Raw genomic sequence first — 19,132 nt, 5'->3', positions numbered from 1 at the left:
ATACCTCGACTTAACATTTCCAAATCGGTATATAGGAAAGCGAAGATCGCTAGAACGGCCAGCACGTTCTCCTGATCTTACAGCCTTCGATTTCTTTCTAAGCAAGTCATTTTGACCATCTTCTACATTGAAATTAAGTTTTTTTTTTTAGTTTGCAGTAGCGAATTTCGTCAAGCAGATGAATTAATTTTTTAACTTCTAATTTTTGAAAAAAATATGAAAACCATAGAATTTTTGAATAGAGAATGAAAAGACCTTTCAAATGTGGTATCACAAGCCCCTACTTCCCATTTAAAAATTTAGGGGTTGCTACTACTACTTGAAGGTGGAATTTTTGGGATGAAATTTTTACGTTGCAGGATGCACCAAAAAGTTATTTGAGTTTCAAACGAAGTCCATTTTATATAAAATCTATGTTAAAATGGGGGAAAGTCTGTTATTTGTGCGTTAATTCATATTTAGACAAACTGTGTAATAAAATCTATAAAAATGTATTGCTGGTTGCCTATTTGCTATAGAGCCCTATTAAGTCTAGAAAAAGAAAAACAGAAGAAAGCAAGGATAGGGAGAAAAAATGTATATTGCTGTTGCCAATTCGGATTTAATAAATGTAAACATATGACAAAAAATACACGATGAGAAAATTTCAAATATTCAACTGTAATATAAAAACCTGAACCTATACCAATTAGTAAAACTTGATGCAATAAAATCCTCAAAACGCATGAGCGTCCGTAAGACTGCACAAATCGATAAAAATACAGATTAATAAAATAAATACATTTTGGACTGTCCTTACCGATCCTCATGCACTTTAAAAACTATTATTACACTTGTTATAAGGCCATTTCACGATACACAATATTCACTATTAAAAAATTTCGATTAACTAAGCGACCGCGGCATTGGCCGCTATACTCGGGCTGTTGATAACTTCTCCCAAGCTTTCCAGTAGTTCTTTCCTGTAATCGTCGAAGTCTCCGTCTACTTCGTTTATTGTTTGATCCTCGATTATGTAAAGAGCGCACCTGGTCTCCCTACATACAAAAAAAAATCAGTAATTAAAAGCTAAGTGCAAGATTTCTTTTACACATAGCAGGGTCCTTCCTAGGCCGTTCATGACAGGACCGTACTTAGCTTTTTTAGACAGAAGTGTAAAAGATCGAAGAAAAAAAAAGTTTTTTCAAACAGCCTAGTTTCTGAGTTCCAGAAAGAGAATTTTTGCCTATGTAATGGGAATTGGAATATATAGTTTGAAAAATATAGTAAACAACGAAGACAACTGAAAAATATTAATACGAGCATGGAAGTGGTAGAAATGTATACGCTCAGTTGAAGAATGTGCGTGCAAACAATCGGCATATAACACAGCTGCACTGGGCGACTGGGCAATAAATCTCAGTTGTGACAAGTGGTTGACGAATTGCCTAGCAGTGCAGTGCAGCAATACAGAATTTGGTATGATTCAGGTAATTTTAATTTATTATAGACACATTCTATTAATCATTCATATTACAATTATTGTGAAACGGAGAAATAAGAGGGATATTTTGTTTACTAATATTAATAATAATTAAAATATTTTGTTGGCCAAATGAACATATGATAGAAATTTTCTACACATTATACAGTATAGACTCTTTAATCCGAACTAATTAAAACACGGGCTTAAAGAGATAAGTTTGAATTACCGATATTTTCTACTGGATAGTAAATATGTACATAATATGTAAATATATTTATGTACGTACATATAATATGAATTAGAATTTATGTGTTACTGAGAAGGCAAAAAATAACAGTAAAACCAAACATTAAATCGTAAAATATGGAAATGCATTTATTAAAAATAAAAAAGAAGACTTTAAAAAACCAATTTATTTTGAATATCCACTTTTTGCAATAGGGTAAACATGTCACATGTTCTTTTTTGTGACATGCTTGCACGGCAATAATATTTCAAATAAAAAGATCTAATCGAGAAAGATTCCGACTTGCATAAGGTTTCCCCGCGACTGCCGGAGAATTACGTTTTTAGCGGTTACTTTTTATTATGTAGTTTGACTCTGTAATCAGCACTACATACGTTAAATCGAATTTTGTTCGAATTAAAGAGTTTTGTTCAGACCATCGAAACGGGCATTCGTCGGGCCGGATTAGTGGATATTCGGATTAAGGTGAGTCTATACTGTATACATATTATTATATTTTTTTACCTTTAGAAAAAAACTTTTAGGGACCCCTATGAAACTCATTAAATTTTATTGCTAGATGTTTTTATACATGTTCAACTGACTTCGGAAAGACGGAAAGTACAACATTTCAATAAATTTCCTTGTCCAGTTTCTTTTATATTGGAAAAAATCATTTATTTTTCCTAAAATTTAACACTGCAATTTGGAAAACATATGCATGTTCATAGATTTTTTCTCTTAGAACCATGCTCTAATTATTGTGTAACAAAAGTAAAACTTGTAGGAACTTAAAAACAATCTATTTAGTCATTTTAGTCTTCATTTTAGGTGACCGCTGCAAATAATTCATGTAGAAAATGACATTACTGGCAAATATATAATTTAATCATAAAGAAAGTCTTTATATACAATTTACTATTTTCAATTTTTAGCATGCATATTTTTTTTATTGAAAATTGAATTGAAAATTTATAAATGAAAAATATCTGTCTAGACTACTTACCTTATAAGACGTTCGTCGTGAGAAACAATTATAACACCTCCTGTATACTCATTTATTGCCTCTGCCAATGCATCGATCGATTCAATATCTAAGTTGTTTGTAGGTTCATCCTGAAAACAAGATTTATGACATTACTTTTACTTCGTCACACTATAAGCAAATTAATTGTTCCTCACTATTTTCAAACTTTTTAACATAAAAAAGTGAGCTAATTAAATCGTACTTTCCCAAAAGTTTTCAATGTGCCAAATCCAAATCCAGAAGTGCTCCTTTGCAGGTTTTAGAAATGTTCTAACTTAAAAGTGAAAAAAAAGTGTTTTTGTTATATTTGTGATGTTAAGTCACCAGGTAGTTTTTCTTCCCAAAACTCACTACGGTAATTGATAATACTACTCTTCGTCAAAATCCATTTTTAATCCTTGAACATCTGTCCTCCTTTCTGATAAAACATTTGTTGAAATTGATTAGTTTGGCGTATTCGTAGATATTCGGGGAATAACAGGGCTGTGAGGTTCAGGAATCTGCTGTAGTAAAGGTTTTTGTGCCTGGAAATTCGACTCCCAGAATTTATAGTCTACAGTCTATGGTTTTAAAATTTGTTCATAGTGAAAATTCATTCCCTAAGGTTACGGTGTTACAGAATCACCTCACCTGCCATCTGCCACCTTGATTTTCGAAAGTGTAATCCTAATCCTACACTTGGATTCAACGACTCAACATTCTCAGAATAGGGTTGTTGACTATAAAAACAAACCATATACAAATTGTTGTTGGTACAAAGATTTTTTTATAAAAGAACCTGCCTGTATAGTCAAATTTTAAATATATGACAAATTAGTGGTAGAAATCATTTATGAATTTTTGTGTTACTTAAAAACTAGTCTGACGTCATAAGGGGCAATTGAACAAGAAGTTAGTAGCGATCCTATTGCATAATTTTGAAGAAGAAGAAATATATCAAAATTGTCCATCAAACCCTGTTACCCTGTTTCCTGTTTTTTAAACAAAAGTGACAGTAGTGACATTAGTGACAGCAGTCTATCAATTAAGAGTATTTGTGATAGTTATTATTAATTTCCTGATTGTAATGGATTCAACAAAATTTAAGTGGTGTTTTGTTCCACATTCCACATAGCCAAATGCATTATCTCCATAAGACTCCCGAACTGCACTATAATTTTCCGTAAATAAATAGGTATTTATATTTATTATTTATATTGTAAATAAACACAATAAAATCATTCATAAAATATGTTAATCCTTACCTGAATGCTTTTATACCTCTGATTCCGCCAATATTAAAACGATTGTCTCTTTTTAAAAATTCAATTCATGATCATAAAAATATCAATTTTCGGTAAAATTTTCGAAGTAGCTTTCACAAATCCCGTTTCACACATTCTGCTTTAATTCTAAGGGAAGGAAGATATTAAATGATTATTACTAAATAATAATTTTACTTAATAAAGGAATTCGAAAATTAAGAAAAAACTTGTAGACTTGAAAATATTTTATGCGACAATGTCACTGACAGACTGACACTACTGACAGTGTTGACAGAGCATCTTCTTCCTCCAATTTTTTTCTTTTACGCAATCATCTACACATAATTTCACTACAAGGTACCCCTTATGACGTCACAGCCGTTTTGAAATACATACAAAAAATCAGTTTTAATTAATTATTTTAAAACTGTTCCAACGCATTTCTCAATCTCTAATTGTGCATACACACTAATTAGTACGTGTAGAATTATATTATCTACTTTTTGAAATTTGGTCAACAACCCTATTGTTTATAGTAGAAACAGGATGAAGCCTGTGTTGAAGAATAAGTGCTATAGTGATCGTAATATGAAGATATTTTATAAAAAAAAATCGCAAATTTGTGTAGTATTCGACAAAATTTGTTTTCACTTCTATGTATATTCCAACTTTTTTTTTAATCCATCTACTATATTGGATCCACCATTCTGTATTTTGTACTTCTAACTTCAAGTTCGTAATCAGCGACCCAGAAACCCGAAGAGCCAGTGGGAATTTAGGTGTTTGTAATCTGATTCTCCTCTCTTTTTGAGTCTTCATCCAATGCTACTTAATTTCTGAATATCGACGAATACGCCAAGTTAATCAATTACGCCAATTCAATGGACAGTTTCTCTGACAATGAGAGGAAAGAGGATATACGAATGATTCAAAATGAATATTGATTGATAAGAAAGAGTAGTACTTTTAGATGCCATAACGAGTTTTGTTAGGAAAACTATTTCGCGATGCAACTTAACCTCAAATATGGCAAAAAAACATTTTTTTAGCACTTTCAGGGTAGCATATCTCGAAAACCTGACGTGACGGAGTAATTCTGAGGGCAGATTCGGATTCAAATCATCTAAAACCTTGAAAAAAATATAATCTGGTTTCCGGTTTTAAGTTTTGTCAGTCTGTGTTATCGATAGAGCTCTGTCGTTCCTGAACAAATCATTCTAAAAGAACGATACCGCAGTGGGAATCAAAGGATTAAATTTCTACGGTGTTGGATTCAGGATTCATGATTCATGAAACCCGAAACAAGGGTAAAATTTCAATTTGACAATAAATCTATAATAAGTATATTAGGGTGGCCCAAAAAAAAAACTAATATTTTTTTTTTCATGTCTCTTGTGAAAATATGTTAGTTTATCATGTTTTAAGAGCCCCTTCAAAAAATCAGCTCAAAAAAAATTTTTTTAGAGGTCGCTCAAGATTTTTAAAAATTTCCAAAATTGCCAAAACTTTAATTTTTTTTTTTAATTTTTTTTCTCGTTATTTTAGCATTTTCTAGGTTGAAAAAAATCTTGATTCTGAAAATTTCAAATCAATATTTTAATTTCTGAAGGTCACTAATAATTATTTTAACTTTCAAAGTAGCGTACCTATGTTTTCGAGCAATCTCTAAAAATAAATATCAATGAACTAATCATTTTTTTTTATTGAATTTGATGAACAAAAGAATAGAAATAAGTCACGAAACCCTTAAATTTTAAAAAATTATACATATTTGATACTCACTGTGCGGGTGTAAATTTTGCCTCGAGAAATTTTTTAAGTGTCTCGTGATTTATTTCTATTCTTTTGTTCATCAAATTCAATAAAAAAAATTATTCGTTCGTTGATATTTCCTTTTAGAGGTCAGTCGAAAACATTTTAGGTACACTACTTTTAAAGTTAAAATAATTATGAGTGACCTTTAGAAATTAAAATATCAATTTGAAATTTTCAGAATCCAGATTTTTTTCAAATGATAAAATAAGAAAAAGAATTTTTAAAAAAATTCAATTTTTGACGATTTTGGAAAATTTTAAAAATCTGGAGCGACCTCTAAAAAAATTTTTTTTGAGCTGATTTTTTGAGGCGGCACTTAAAACATGATAAACTAACATATTTTCACAAGAGACATGAAAAAAAATATTAGTTTTTTTTTTGGGCCACCCTAAACATATCTCAATTACAGAACTGAATATAACTTGTGGGACATTTCTGTTAAAATAAATAAAAGAACTACTATTTTTGTATTATTAAATAAATAAAATATTAAATATCTTAAGTATTTAATTATCAATGATTTTCGTATGAGCTGGTATCTTCTCCGATACCACGGCGGCGGATTCGTGAACGAGTCTAAAGAATTGATTCTAACAAAGGAATTTGTATCAATGATTCGAATCTCCGAAAGGAACGATTTAGCCCAGTTATCGAGGATAAAATCACTAGCAGTTATGTCACCCCATTGGTGTGCCAACCGACATTCAGCGATTTTCCTAATTTTATTTATAATAAATTACATTTAAAATAAATAGTTTATAAGAATAAAGAAATTTTTGTAGGAACAGGGGTGCTAGACGTGAACTGGCCCCTTCATCCCTTCATAATGCATAAAGAAATTATTCTATTTCTAAACCCCTTAAAACCGTACTGCATTGGATCCCTTGACAGGCAATGATTTATTACTGTGCATCGAATATGATCCTACTATACATCTCTACAGACGAAAACTTACCAAAATAAGTACATCGGGGGCGTTAAGGCACAGCTCGGCCAAGGCTACCCTAGCCTTCTGCCCTCCAGAGAGGTCTTTCATCTTGATCGTGTGAGCGTGACTGGCCAGCCCGAAGGTGCCCAATTGCTTCCTAGCTTTCTCATAAGGTAAGTCGAATAATCTCATCAGATACTCTGAAGGAGTCTCCTCCGCAGTTAAGTGCTCGCCAGAGTGCTGGTCGAATCTTCCTATTCTCTGTAAAAAAAAAACATAAATAAATATTTGACGACTTGTAGGACTTTGTAACGCTTACCAGTCTGTGGTTTTTCCTATTCTCTCCCTTTAGCGGACTGAGATCGCCGGTCAGGAGCTTTAAGAATGTAGATTTTCCAACCCCGTTTGGTCCTACGATGGCTACTCTGCTGTTCATATCGATGCCGAAGTCTGTCTCCACGAATAGAGGTTTTTGGCCCGAGTATGCAAAAGTAACGTCTAAACAGGAAAAATAAAAGAAATAAATGGTAATATGCAATCATTTACTTATTTTTAGTGATGGTAGTTACTAAAAATGACCCAAGAATAACCAAATATTACCGGTGACAATCAGAAATGAATGAATTCTCTATCACATTGTCTTAGTTTCTCTGCCACTTCAGTAATTGTTCTAAGAGTGTTTATAATTATCCATAATTGCATAATTTTTGTTTCATTTCATTAAAATCACTACTAAAAGTGACATTCCCCAAACAAGTACTGATTTTCAAAAAACTGGTAATTTTGCCATCGCTACTTTAAATAATTTAAATTGTTTAAAGTCAAAAGGATGATATGTATACTTATTAATTTTTTCTTTTTCGTTTTATTGAATGTAAATGTGTGTCATCTCATTTAAGGGGGTGGAGGGGGAAAGGAGGGCGAGAGACTTGGTCCGTTTAGGGTGGAAACGATTCAGTATTGCTAATAGGTACTGCTAATAGGTATTGCTAAAGTGGTTCACGAGAATTTTTCTTCGACTAAAAAATGAGATTATACAGTTTTCTTTTAAAATTTCGGAATTGCAATGTAATTGGAAAATTGCACGGTAACTGTTATCGAGATAATTGATAACACGTTAGACCATGTCTGGTTAATTATTGTTAAGTCAAAACAACAATTAATTTTTGAGATAAAAATACTAGTTAGTAAAAATAATTAGCTTTAATCTTTAATTTTTAATTAAAATTTTAATCTTATTTTAATTTTTTTTTTATTTTAATTTAATCATTAATTTTTATTCCAGATAATTATTAATTATTAACCTATCTATGAGGTTAAATAAATTTTGCAACATTGTTTGACTTCACTTAATAAGATTTTTAGGAAAATTTTTAAACTTGAATTAGCTTAATTCTTGTAAAATATACAAAAACCAGTTAGTCAACTAGTGCTGTCTATGAATGAAATAAACTATAATTTACATGGTTCCCACAACTGTGGAACCTAGGAACATACAATAAGTATTCTGTACAAATATAATGTGGACATATAACAAATAAATAAAACACAAAACAACACAAAACTCAGTAAAATTACATTTTATCATAAGCTCTGCCACAACTTTTCGCAAAGGAGTCTGTTTCTATCTTTAAGCCATGCAGCAAACATTAAACTAAAAATACGTCCCGAGGAAGCATTTGAGTGGGGCAAAGAAAATATAAAATTGCATATTAACTCCAAATTAGGAGTATTATAATGTTTTAAAAACTTAATCCATTTTTTATCTGCTCTTAGAGTTTTGAATTCTTTTAAAAAAATTTTTAACTGAACAAATTCTTCAAAAAGAACGTCTACATCTATTCCATTTATATTAAAGCTACCCATAATATTCATAATATTTTCAAATGCAGGCACAACTTTTAATGCCACTGCACTTAAAATACTAAATTTATTTTCTGTATAATTAAACCGTTTTTCTAGATATGTGGTACATTTTTCAAAAAATACATCAGCCTCTTTTTTTAAAATATTAATAGCTATATCATGACTGCACTTTAGAAAAACTTGAGATGCTATAAATCTGTAGAACCTTTCTTCTTGTTTATTTTGTATAGAATCTTTTAAATCAGACATTATAGATTACAAATCCAAAACTAGACAGTCTTCACTTTCTAATAGCTGTTATACATTGACAATTTATTGATCAATTAATTCATGAAGTCGCTTCATCAAGAAATTGTACAAGTGTAATGCACCAAATCAGCTGTCAAATAACTTCATCAAGTTCTTGACCAATTAGAGCATGTTCTAATTTTCGTCAATTTCTTCGTGAAGTTTGGAAGTACCAACCCAACAAATTTCCAGCCTCAGATCAGTAATGAGGTTATGTTATTGGAATATGTAAATAATTGTGTGTCGTCGTGCTAGTTTCGCATTGTTTTTACTGATTTGTTACTTACAAAAACTAATATTTATATGTGTCAGAACGGTACCACTGTTGTATCACTACAATTATGAGTGGAAAGGTGACATTTTTGAAATTTATTTGCTTCTTTGATTCATTGGTAGAACCGATTCATGCGTCAAAAAACTTGACAAAGTCCGTAGCAGTGTAAAACCACACTGTTTATCAATACATTCGTGAATTAATTCATGAAGAACTTCGTCAATTTATTGATGAATAAATTATCAATGTAAAACACCTTTAATTCGTCAAGAACTTGATGAATAAATTGATGAAGTTATTTGACAGCTGATTTGGCGCATTACACTTGTCCAATTTCTTGATGAAGCGACTTCATCAATTAATTGATCAATAAATTGTCAATGTAAAACAGCTTTAAGATTTTAATAGCATTGTTTAAAGTATTACCAACATTAGCAATTATCCCTAAATATGCTTCTGCTAATTCATGTTGGAAAAATTGTTCAAGTACAACTGGTGGGTTATTTAAGGAGCAAAAATAGGATTTGAGGGGTTGAAAATTTTTCAATAATCTTTCTACTGCCTTAGCATTTCGGACCATTCTACTTCCCACCGCTCAAATAGTTCTTTTAAAGCCGTGACTTTATTCGTCGAAGAGCTAAATTCATTGAAGCATTTGATAACTATAACCTCTACATCAAATTTCAATAGCATTTGTCCTTTTTTCCAGCATTATGACAGATGCAACCAACCGGTATAATATTTTCGTTATTTTTTTTTTAGAGTTCTGTAAAAACACTCTTGACTTTTCTTAAAATTGAGGGATGCGTTATCTGCTGAAAACGCTGTTACGTTTTTAATATTGAGTCCATTTTTTTCTAAATTCTCAAGAAGAGTTATCGAAATGTGGTTGTGATTTTTCGGTTTCTAAAGAAAAGAAACTTAAAAGTTTTGATTGTACACCATGGCATTTGTTAAAATAACTTAATACAAGAGGAAAAGTCTTTTTTATATTTCCTTTATTGAAGGCATATATTCCTATCGAAAATTTGTGGACATTTTTTAAATCATTTAATATATTGTTTTTTGAAAATATTGCTAAATTTTTTTCCACAATTTATCGAGTTATGTATGATCTGGTGATGGAGATTAAAACTTGAATAATGTTTTATTGCAACGTGTGATGGTAATAGTTTAAATAACTAGGTGGATCTCACAGGGTCTAACGACACTTAGAGTGTACGATCATTCAAGAAACATAGAAATTTAAAAAAAATTGATAAATTTGGAACGAATACATTGAAGATGAATTTTTCGAGACAAAACGTCTGAATCTGGTTCGGGCTGAGGCAGTACAGTATTGGGGGTCATGAAGGCTTGCAAAAAATGTAGTAAAATTTCCAGGGTCGTATTTAAAAATTGAAGTTGATGATGGTCCTGACAAAACATTACATAAAAATTGATTATGCCATTCGATACAGGGCAAAAAGTTGCCATGAGAAAATATGCTTCTTTTTTCAATATCACCTCAAACAAGGCTTAAATAAAACAAAAACGGATTTCCAAAATTTCGTTTTTTTTCAAATATTTCAAAAACTAATCATGATAGCTTTGATTTTTTAGAGGCATAATGTTAGTTCCCTGATTATGCAACTTTGCCCTCATTTAAGCTACTTCGTATCTCTTACCGTTTCTAAGATGCATGTCCCCTGATTATGCAACTTTGCCCCCATTTAAGCTACTTCGTATCTCTTACCATTTCCGAGATGCATGTAGTGAGAAGTGAATTTGTAACAGCCTGTATATTAGTTTTTATTATAAGTAGTGTAGGTATATTGGATTTTCAATTTTCTTATGAAATTCAACGATTAAAATATCTTATACATGAATTTGTTTTATTAATTTTTCATGATTTCTAATGAATGTACAGAAACTATTTAGAAATGAAAAAAATGTAAATAAATAAACACTGAAATAGTGCTCTTCCATGATGCAAAAATATAAAACATTCTCCAGGCAGTTCCAGATTTTCAAAGAAGTTAGAAGTTCGCTACTTTTTAATTTTTTTGTCAAAACAATGAAAAAACTTATCTATGTAATATGGGGTGATTGGTCGCAAGAATGCCAAAGTCAAATTGTATTTGACTTTCTTATTTATCACATCAAAGTAAGTGGTACCAACCTCTAAACAAATTGTCAAGATGTACACACAAATATTTTCCTTCAGCAGGATCATTTCTGGTCACATTTAAGTAATAGTGACAATTGGAAAACTTATTTATGATAAAAAAAAATATGTTAGTCCAATAAAGAACTTTGATTTGAATTTATGTAACTAAAAAATGAGTTCATAGAATTTTTTGTTGACAAAGAGTAAGTATTACAGTTTTTTAGTAAAATTTTGTGAACGGGATCTAATTCAACATCAAATAACTTTACATAGCTATTCAAGTTAACAATATTGTCTACGAATTAAATAAGCTATTATTTACATAGTTTCCCAGAACTGTTCTTTTCAGCTTGAAGAAATCGATGTTTTCATTAATCTTCAACACCTTGTATCTCAAAAACACGCTACTAAGAGATACTATGAAAGCATGTCTTGTAGGTACAAAGTAATGCTTTGTGCTAGTAGGCGTGGCATAGCAATGACATTTAAGATATGACATATAATTTGTAGGTTATATCCCACTTACACTGAATAAAATAGACATTCATGAGACAGCATTGGTAATGCAACACTTTTACCTGTATTTACTTGTATTTTTTGTATTTAAACATAGAACTCGAACAATAAAGTTAAGGTTTTTGAGAATATGTTTGTAAAAGTCTGAGAAAAGGTTACTTACTATGTAATCCCAAAACTGGTGGTTGCAGTGGAGGCGGTTCTGGAAATCGAAACTTGACCAAATAATCCTTGGGTCTCTGCAGCAACTCAGTCTGAGTAACGTCCTCTTCTTGTTTCTGCATCTTCGACCTATTCTTCTCTTGTTTCCTAGTGAGTGCTTCTTTCTGCTTCTTCTCCTAAAAATAAAAAAGAGGCACACCAGATTAAATCTATCTATTTAGAAACTTTCTTTGACACTTACTGCTTGCTTTTTAGAAGAACCAGAAGACTTCAATTCTTTCAGTCTCTTTTCTTGCTTCTCGTACTCCTTGATCATCTCTTTCTTCTTCTGCACGTGCATCTTTTTAAACATCGAGTAATTCCCCTTGTAGTAGTACAATTTCTTGTTGTCTAAGTGGATGATTTCGTTACATACATTATCTAAGAAAGATTGGTCGTGGGAAACGATGAGCAAAGTCTTTTTCCAGCCTTGTAAGTAACTAAAAATTGTGTTGATGTCAGTTTACAGATAATTAATGTGTGTATGGCATAACACTTACTTATCTAACCATATAACGGCGTTAAGATCTAAGTGGTTGGTAGGTTCATCGAGTAGTAGGAGGGTGGGTTCGATATACAACGCTCTGGCGAGGGAAACCCTCATTCTCCAACCACCAGAGAAGTTTTTGGTTGCACGGTCCTACGAAATATTTTTTTATATTGTAAAGGCAAAAATATGTTCAATGTGCCTTTTAGAATAATCAAATAATTGAATTTTATGAACTTTTAATGGCTATAAGAGGCACTCTGGTAATTGTAAATGCATTCTTTGGTGAGGATCAATTTTTTTAGGGATAATAAAATATTAATTTGAAATTTTATTTTCTTTTCAAATAAATAATCAATTATAATTTATTTTTTTAACTGTACTAAAACATTTGTCTACGCCGTCACTGGACAGTTCCCGAAATCGACTGTATCTGTGCATTTATCACTGATGTTGTTCCTTTTTAACCAACTGTATACAACTAACAGTGGCAGAGAGCAAAATGCAATGAAAGATAATTTTGTAAAAACAGATTGCTTTTGTAGAAATTAGTGTTATTTTAAAATCATATTTTTTATGTTAATATGAACGAAGCGCTGAAAGTGGTATTTAGTGAAATGTGTTGAACAGTGTCAGTGAATAACCTTATACAGCTATTTATTTCAGTGTTTAGTGACAGTAGGTATAGTATGAATATGTGTCTTCATTGTTAAATTTGTATCTATTATGAAAAAAAAAACATTATAAAAAACTAAAATGATGGGACTATGTATGTTCTCAGTTCCTGCGTAGACGGTTGTTCAAGGTTACACATGTCTGTCCAGTAATGGGGTATTAAAATTATGAAAAAACAAACTTATGATGTGTTTCTAATAGTCAAATATACAGGCTGTCTTATAAAAAACGCCCCAAGCTGTAACTCTGTTAATAATTGTTCTATTTAAAAAACAAAAGACTGTTGTTAATGGCTTGACAAATACTACAATCGAGCACTGATTTTAATTTTTTTTTGATATCATCAGAACATTAGGCGATTTTCAATTGTTTTTTGTTAAATGTCAAGTTATTATTTTTTTTGGCTTGTTCAATAGAGAATTTTTTTCTGCAGCCAACGATATATTACAACTTGATATTTGTTAAATATTTTATGAAAAAAATATTTTTTTCCAAATTCCAAAAAAAAAATACCAGATAAACAGCAAAACAAAAATGTAACAATAAAAAACTTTATAAAAATTGTTCAAACTTCTTCAGTCTTGTTGAATACATAATTGACATCTTCTGGCTACCTCATCTGTAGCATTTGATATTAAGTTTGGAGGTATTTCACGGCAAACGTTTATAATCCTCTCTCTTAAAATATCTACATTTTCCGGATGTGTCAAAAATACTTGATCTTTAAGATATCCCTAAAACCAAAAATCTGCAGGGGTGAGGTCAGGAGAACGGGCGGGCCATCGAACAGGACTAGTCATGCCAATCCACCTTTCATCAAAATTAGCATTTAACCAATTAGTGTTTCTTCTAGCATTATGAGGAAGAGCACCATCTTGTTGAAAATAAATCCTATACACTTTTGCAAGCGGTAAGGTATCCAAAAAGTTTGCAAGATTTTCTGACAAGAGTCTATGATATTTGTCTTGGATTAGAGTTCCAACGATGAAAAATGGTCCAATTAATCGATTACCTAGAATACCGCACCAAACATTGACACTGAATCTCCGTTGGTAATTGGTTTCAACAGTTATTCTGGGATTTTCTTGACTCCAATATCGATGGATATTTCAATTAAAAATGCCATTATTACTAAAGGTACACTCATCCGACCGTATAATTTTTCTCCAAAATCCTGCGTCTTGTTGTATCATATTTAAATAAAAATGGCAAAATTGCTCCCTTCGGACACGATCGTTACCTTGTAACAGTTGCACTTTCTGTGGTACGTATGATTTAAATTTGTGTTTTTTTAAGATTTTGTGTACTGTGTCTTTTGAAGAATTAATATTACTTGCAATTTCTCGAGTAGAAGCTTGTGGATTTTCCTCAATACCAAGCAAAACGTCTAATTCTACAGGACCATTAAAAATGCGTTGCGAATTTTTAGGCTTTTTAAAAGCACTATACATTCTGAGATTGTCTTCAAGTCTTTTAAATTTTCGTCACTGTGGAACATTCCTGCTTGGAAACCGATTTGCATACAAACGTTATATCGGTCAGTTCATTAGTGTTCATATTTTTTAAGTTACAATAATTTCTTTGTAATTAATAACCACTGGACGATACACTGATATGTATTTTGCCTAGGAAATTGTTTTCAAGGCAAATTTGACATTTTTATCAGAAGTTGCCGTGAATTAGACATAGCATTTCTCTAATAAATTTTGTAAAAAAATATTTTTTCCATACAAATATCAAGTTGTAATATATAGTTGACTGCAGAAAAAAATACTCTAACAGGCAAAAAAAAAAATTGACATTTAAGAAAAAACAATTGAAAATCACCTAACGATGATGGCAAAAAAAATTAAAATCAGTGCTCGCTTGTAGTACATATTTGTCAAGCCATTAACAACAGACTTTTGTTTTTTTTAAATAGAACAATTATTAATAGAGTTACAGCTTCAGGCATTTTTTATAAGACAGCCTGTATATTCATCCAGTAATAGGTCCTTATAACTATAAGCCTCAATCAAGTTTACACCCTCTATATTCAGATTTCTGAATTTTTATAAAAATTACATCATGAAGAACATAAATCATTGGGCCCACCACATTTGTTTTCATTTATTTTAGTTTGTGATCGATGACAATTTTTTAAGGGGGGCGTTTATATGCACAATTTTTTGTCCAGCATTTCAGAAAATCTAAGCAAGTTAGAAACAATATCTCTTCACTGAACCAGTTATATAAGTTTTCTTCAGGGTATAAGACCACAGACGATATATTCAAAATAAAGAAAAAAAAGTATATTTTTACTCGTATGTTTATCTTACGTTTCCCGAATATCGCACGCCTGTTGAACATACAGAAATTCGTGTATGATACTATAAACATAATCACACCCCGCATAATGCTTTTAGGAAACTATTAACGCAAGCATTAATCACAATTATCGAGTATCTTTACAAATTTGTAGAACAAAACAAGAAAGGTACATTTTCTGATGTTTACACGTTCTCCGCGATCAATGCGAAAAATTAAAGGAAGTTGCTGCAGCTTAGCTTTACGCTTCGTCGCTTTCTGGATGGATCTACTTGTTTTATAATTTTTTTATTAAAAGTGCGATTTCTTGTCTATAAAACGCCAGCCTTAAAAGTAAATTCTTGAACATTTTTCAACACTGCTCTATTATAGTATTTTGATTTAATTCTAATACATTCTTTATGTATGACAGATAATGTTGAAACAAATTTTACACTAACCTGCATTTCTTTATCAAATCCAAGACCGGCCAGGATTCTCCTCGCCCTCGGCTCCGCAGAGTCAGCGCCGATAGCTTTGAGCTCGGCATAGACCTCATTCAGCTTATCCTGCACTTCCAAGTCACCGCCATTGAATGTCTCTTCCAGTTTCTTACATTCTTTCAACAGTTCTGTTCTTTTGACGTCGGCTGCTAAAACCGTTTCAACGGCAGAGTTATCGTCCGCCACTACTTCTTGTTCGCAGTAAAGAATGTCAATGTTTGGAGGAATTGCAAACGCCTTTTGAGCGATGTGCCTCAATAAGGTTGTTTTACCATGACTGAAAATAAAGAAACATGAAATATTGCTTAGACTAAGAAAACTTACTTACCCGTTAGGTCCTACAAGACCGTAATGTCTCCCTTGAGCAATTAACAAATTAGCGTTAACAAACAAATCGTTTCCTTTTGCTGATATACTGAAGTTTTCAATTTTAATGTCTACGGCGTTTTCTAGGGCTGCTATTTGGCCGGCACTTTTTTGAGCCTGTGAAACGGTGAAGTTACTGTCTAATTCTGAATGTCCTTGGCCTCCTTTTTTCAACATAGTTTCCATTTGTTTCTCGTATTCCTGCATCTTCTTCATTTTCTTCTTTTCCTTGTGAGTTAACTTTTTCTCTTTTACTTCCTCGGCAGCTTTTTCATCAGGTTCTGAAATTTTAGTAATAGCTAATTTCTCTATCTCTGCTGTTTTTACTTGAGAAGCCTTTTCTCCATTTTGTTCATGTTTAAAATCATTTTTGACACTTTTGTCTTCGGAGGAATCATCATTTTCTTCATCATCCAACAGTTGTGCATATATGTTAGCTTTCGGTTTGGTATCCCCGATGTCATCATCTACCTCTTCTGCGCTCAAATCTTCGTCTTTTGACTTCTTCTCTTTCTTATTCTTTCCTCCTTTCTTTGCCGGTATTGTCACTTCATCATCAGAAATAAACTCATTATCCTGCTTCTTCCCTTTCTTATTCTTTCCGCCTTTTTTAACTGGGGCAGGTATATCTTTTTCAGGTTCCACATCGCTTTTTTGATTAATTTCATCTTCAGATTCCTTGTCACTAACTGGCTTCTTATTTTTATTTTTGCCTCCTTTCTTCGCAGGTTGAGGTATATCGTCATCAGATTCATCCCCGCTGCCTTGTTTCTTCTTATTCTTCTTAAGGGATTTCTTTGCAGGTGCTGGAAGAGGTTCTGATTCACCATCGGATAAATGAATGTCAATGTCATCTTCTTTGTCGGAAAAATCATCATCCTTTTTATTTGCCTTTCCTTAAAATATAATTAGGTTATATACATGTACAATATAAAAAGTTGTGATAATACTTCAATAAAGAACATACCTTTTTTGCCAGCTTTCTTTTTTGACACCGGTTGCTGTACGTTTTCTGTTTTCTTAGTTTCTGGGACAGTTTCTGGAAAGTAATGTATCTAATCAAATTTATTTAATAAATATAAAGGCACATACTTGTGTCGTTAGCTTCATTGTCACTCCAATCATCATCTTTCTTTCCCTTTTTGCCTTTCTTCACTGGTTTAGTTTTATTAGATTTCGAGTTTATGTTATTCGTATCATTTTCCACACTTAAATTTTCTTCAAAATCGTCATCGAGGTTTTTTCCTTTCTTATTTCCACGTTTCTTAGACATTTTCGTGGCTTATGATGAAATTTTTGACACAATATGTTGACATAACCTGTTTTAAACATGTGTCATTGAGATTTGACATTTGTCGTCTACAAGAACATGATTTATATAATGGTCAAGAGATGTCACTAACAATAAAAAATCATGTTCAAATCAAGAATTGATATGGGAATAAAGCCAGTGTACATGAAGTCGGTAAAGAAGTGAGTCAAGTAAGCAAGAGAGAAAGGAAATGTGTAAGTGGTCGTGTTAGCAAGAAAAAAGAGAATTATTATGCATTCATCCACGTATTAAGGACGGCATGACGCATAGCTCTGAAAAAAAACGCAAAATGTCTTCTGCTTATTATACAATTAATACCGCCTACTGAAACATAAAAATGCTAACACTTTACAAGAGGATCTTTCTAAAATTGTTGACATTTAGTTCTAAAAGATAGGCAGACCGCAGTGAGAGAGCATGGTTAAAAACCGTCAGATCTAAGCATATCTGCCTCAAAAAGAGTTAATTTGTTACATAAACTTCTGTAATAATTTAATAAAGAATAATATAAATGTTTAATTTGTCAGATCTGAAGGTGTTTATTGCAATGCCTATGGCCGTAGCTAGAATTTTTGGTTAAAGTGGCCCCAGAGCTGCAAGCTCTATGGAGACCTCTAAAAAAGAGCTTTTCGCAATCGGCAACTTGCTTATAAAGAATTTCAAAAACAACCTGCTGAATAACTTTTGATTTTGATTTCATTCTAAAAAAAGGTCACGCAGTCAGCTACTTACCGAATTTGTGGAAATGCATCAGACTTTCTTACGCTTACTCATTTGATAGACTATATTATAAAACCAAATGGTTGCATCTTTATTTAAGATTAAATAGTGATATTGTAAATTTGACAGGAATTAAACTTGCTTAACTATTTACGTGCCTAATTGGTTAATTACTTTTGCAGATCACTTCGTTAAAAATTAGGCGTCACTTGTTTACTGCATCTGCTTTTTCATACTTGCTTAATGTAAACCTACCTTTAGATTGGTCATGATCAAAATAACTGATACGTCAGGAAGGTGAATAGTCCTTATGAAAATATTTTTTACATTGAACTGTGCATTTTATAAGAATTTGCAAACAATTTTCTATTTGAATATTAAAAAAAAATAGGAAACCTTTTTTTTCTGTTACCTGTTCAAAGCTGCTGCCACATTTATTTGGATCGTTTTATATATTTACATTAAAATAGGTACTCAAAAAATTATTATCCTCTGAAATGAGTAAGTGAAAATTCAGAATACTTTATGGAATTTACCTGTACCTATATAAAAAAAAAACAAATTATTACCACTAAGAAATTATTATAGTTAAGTACCGGTATATATGTTTCATGTTTATGGTTCATTCATGAAATTAAGTTTTTCGCATAAAATATTGAAATATATAGATGGTGTAAAATAATAAATGCAGACAATTACAATTTGGATGCATGGCTTAGTTTTTAATGGATTTAGTGGCATAACGATTAAGCATCAACCGCAAATACAAGGTTTGGAGTTTCGT

At 31.6% G+C, this 19,132-nt stretch overlaps 1 protein-coding gene across 1 annotated transcript; it reads right to left on the bottom strand.

Annotated features, from left to right (window-relative positions):
- Positions 1 to 581: 581 nt before the first annotated feature.
- LOC108906092 (ATP-binding cassette sub-family F member 1) lies at positions 582 to 17,675 on the bottom strand. The gene is made up of 11 exons (XM_018709246.1): positions 17,409 to 17,675; positions 17,284 to 17,355; positions 16,279 to 17,212; positions 15,909 to 16,227; positions 12,500 to 12,639; positions 12,202 to 12,439; positions 11,962 to 12,136; positions 7,025 to 7,203; positions 6,733 to 6,966; positions 2,698 to 2,807; positions 582 to 1,037 (listed from the first exon to the last, which is right to left on the bottom strand). Exons 1-11 carry the CDS (start codon positions 17,587 to 17,589, stop codon positions 890 to 892), a joined length of 2,730 nt encoding a protein of 909 aa, XP_018564762.1. The 5' UTR covers positions 17,590 to 17,675; the 3' UTR covers positions 582 to 889.
- Between the last annotated feature and the right edge of the window lie 1,457 nt (positions 17,676 to 19,132).

Source organism: Anoplophora glabripennis, unplaced genomic scaffold (genome assembly GCF_000390285.2).
Source record: "Anoplophora glabripennis isolate ALB-LARVAE unplaced genomic scaffold, Agla_2.0 scaffold220, whole genome shotgun sequence".
NCBI lineage: Eukaryota > Metazoa > Arthropoda > Insecta > Coleoptera > Cerambycidae > Anoplophora > Anoplophora glabripennis.
This window is presented reverse-complemented; position numbering and strand designations above follow the sequence as displayed.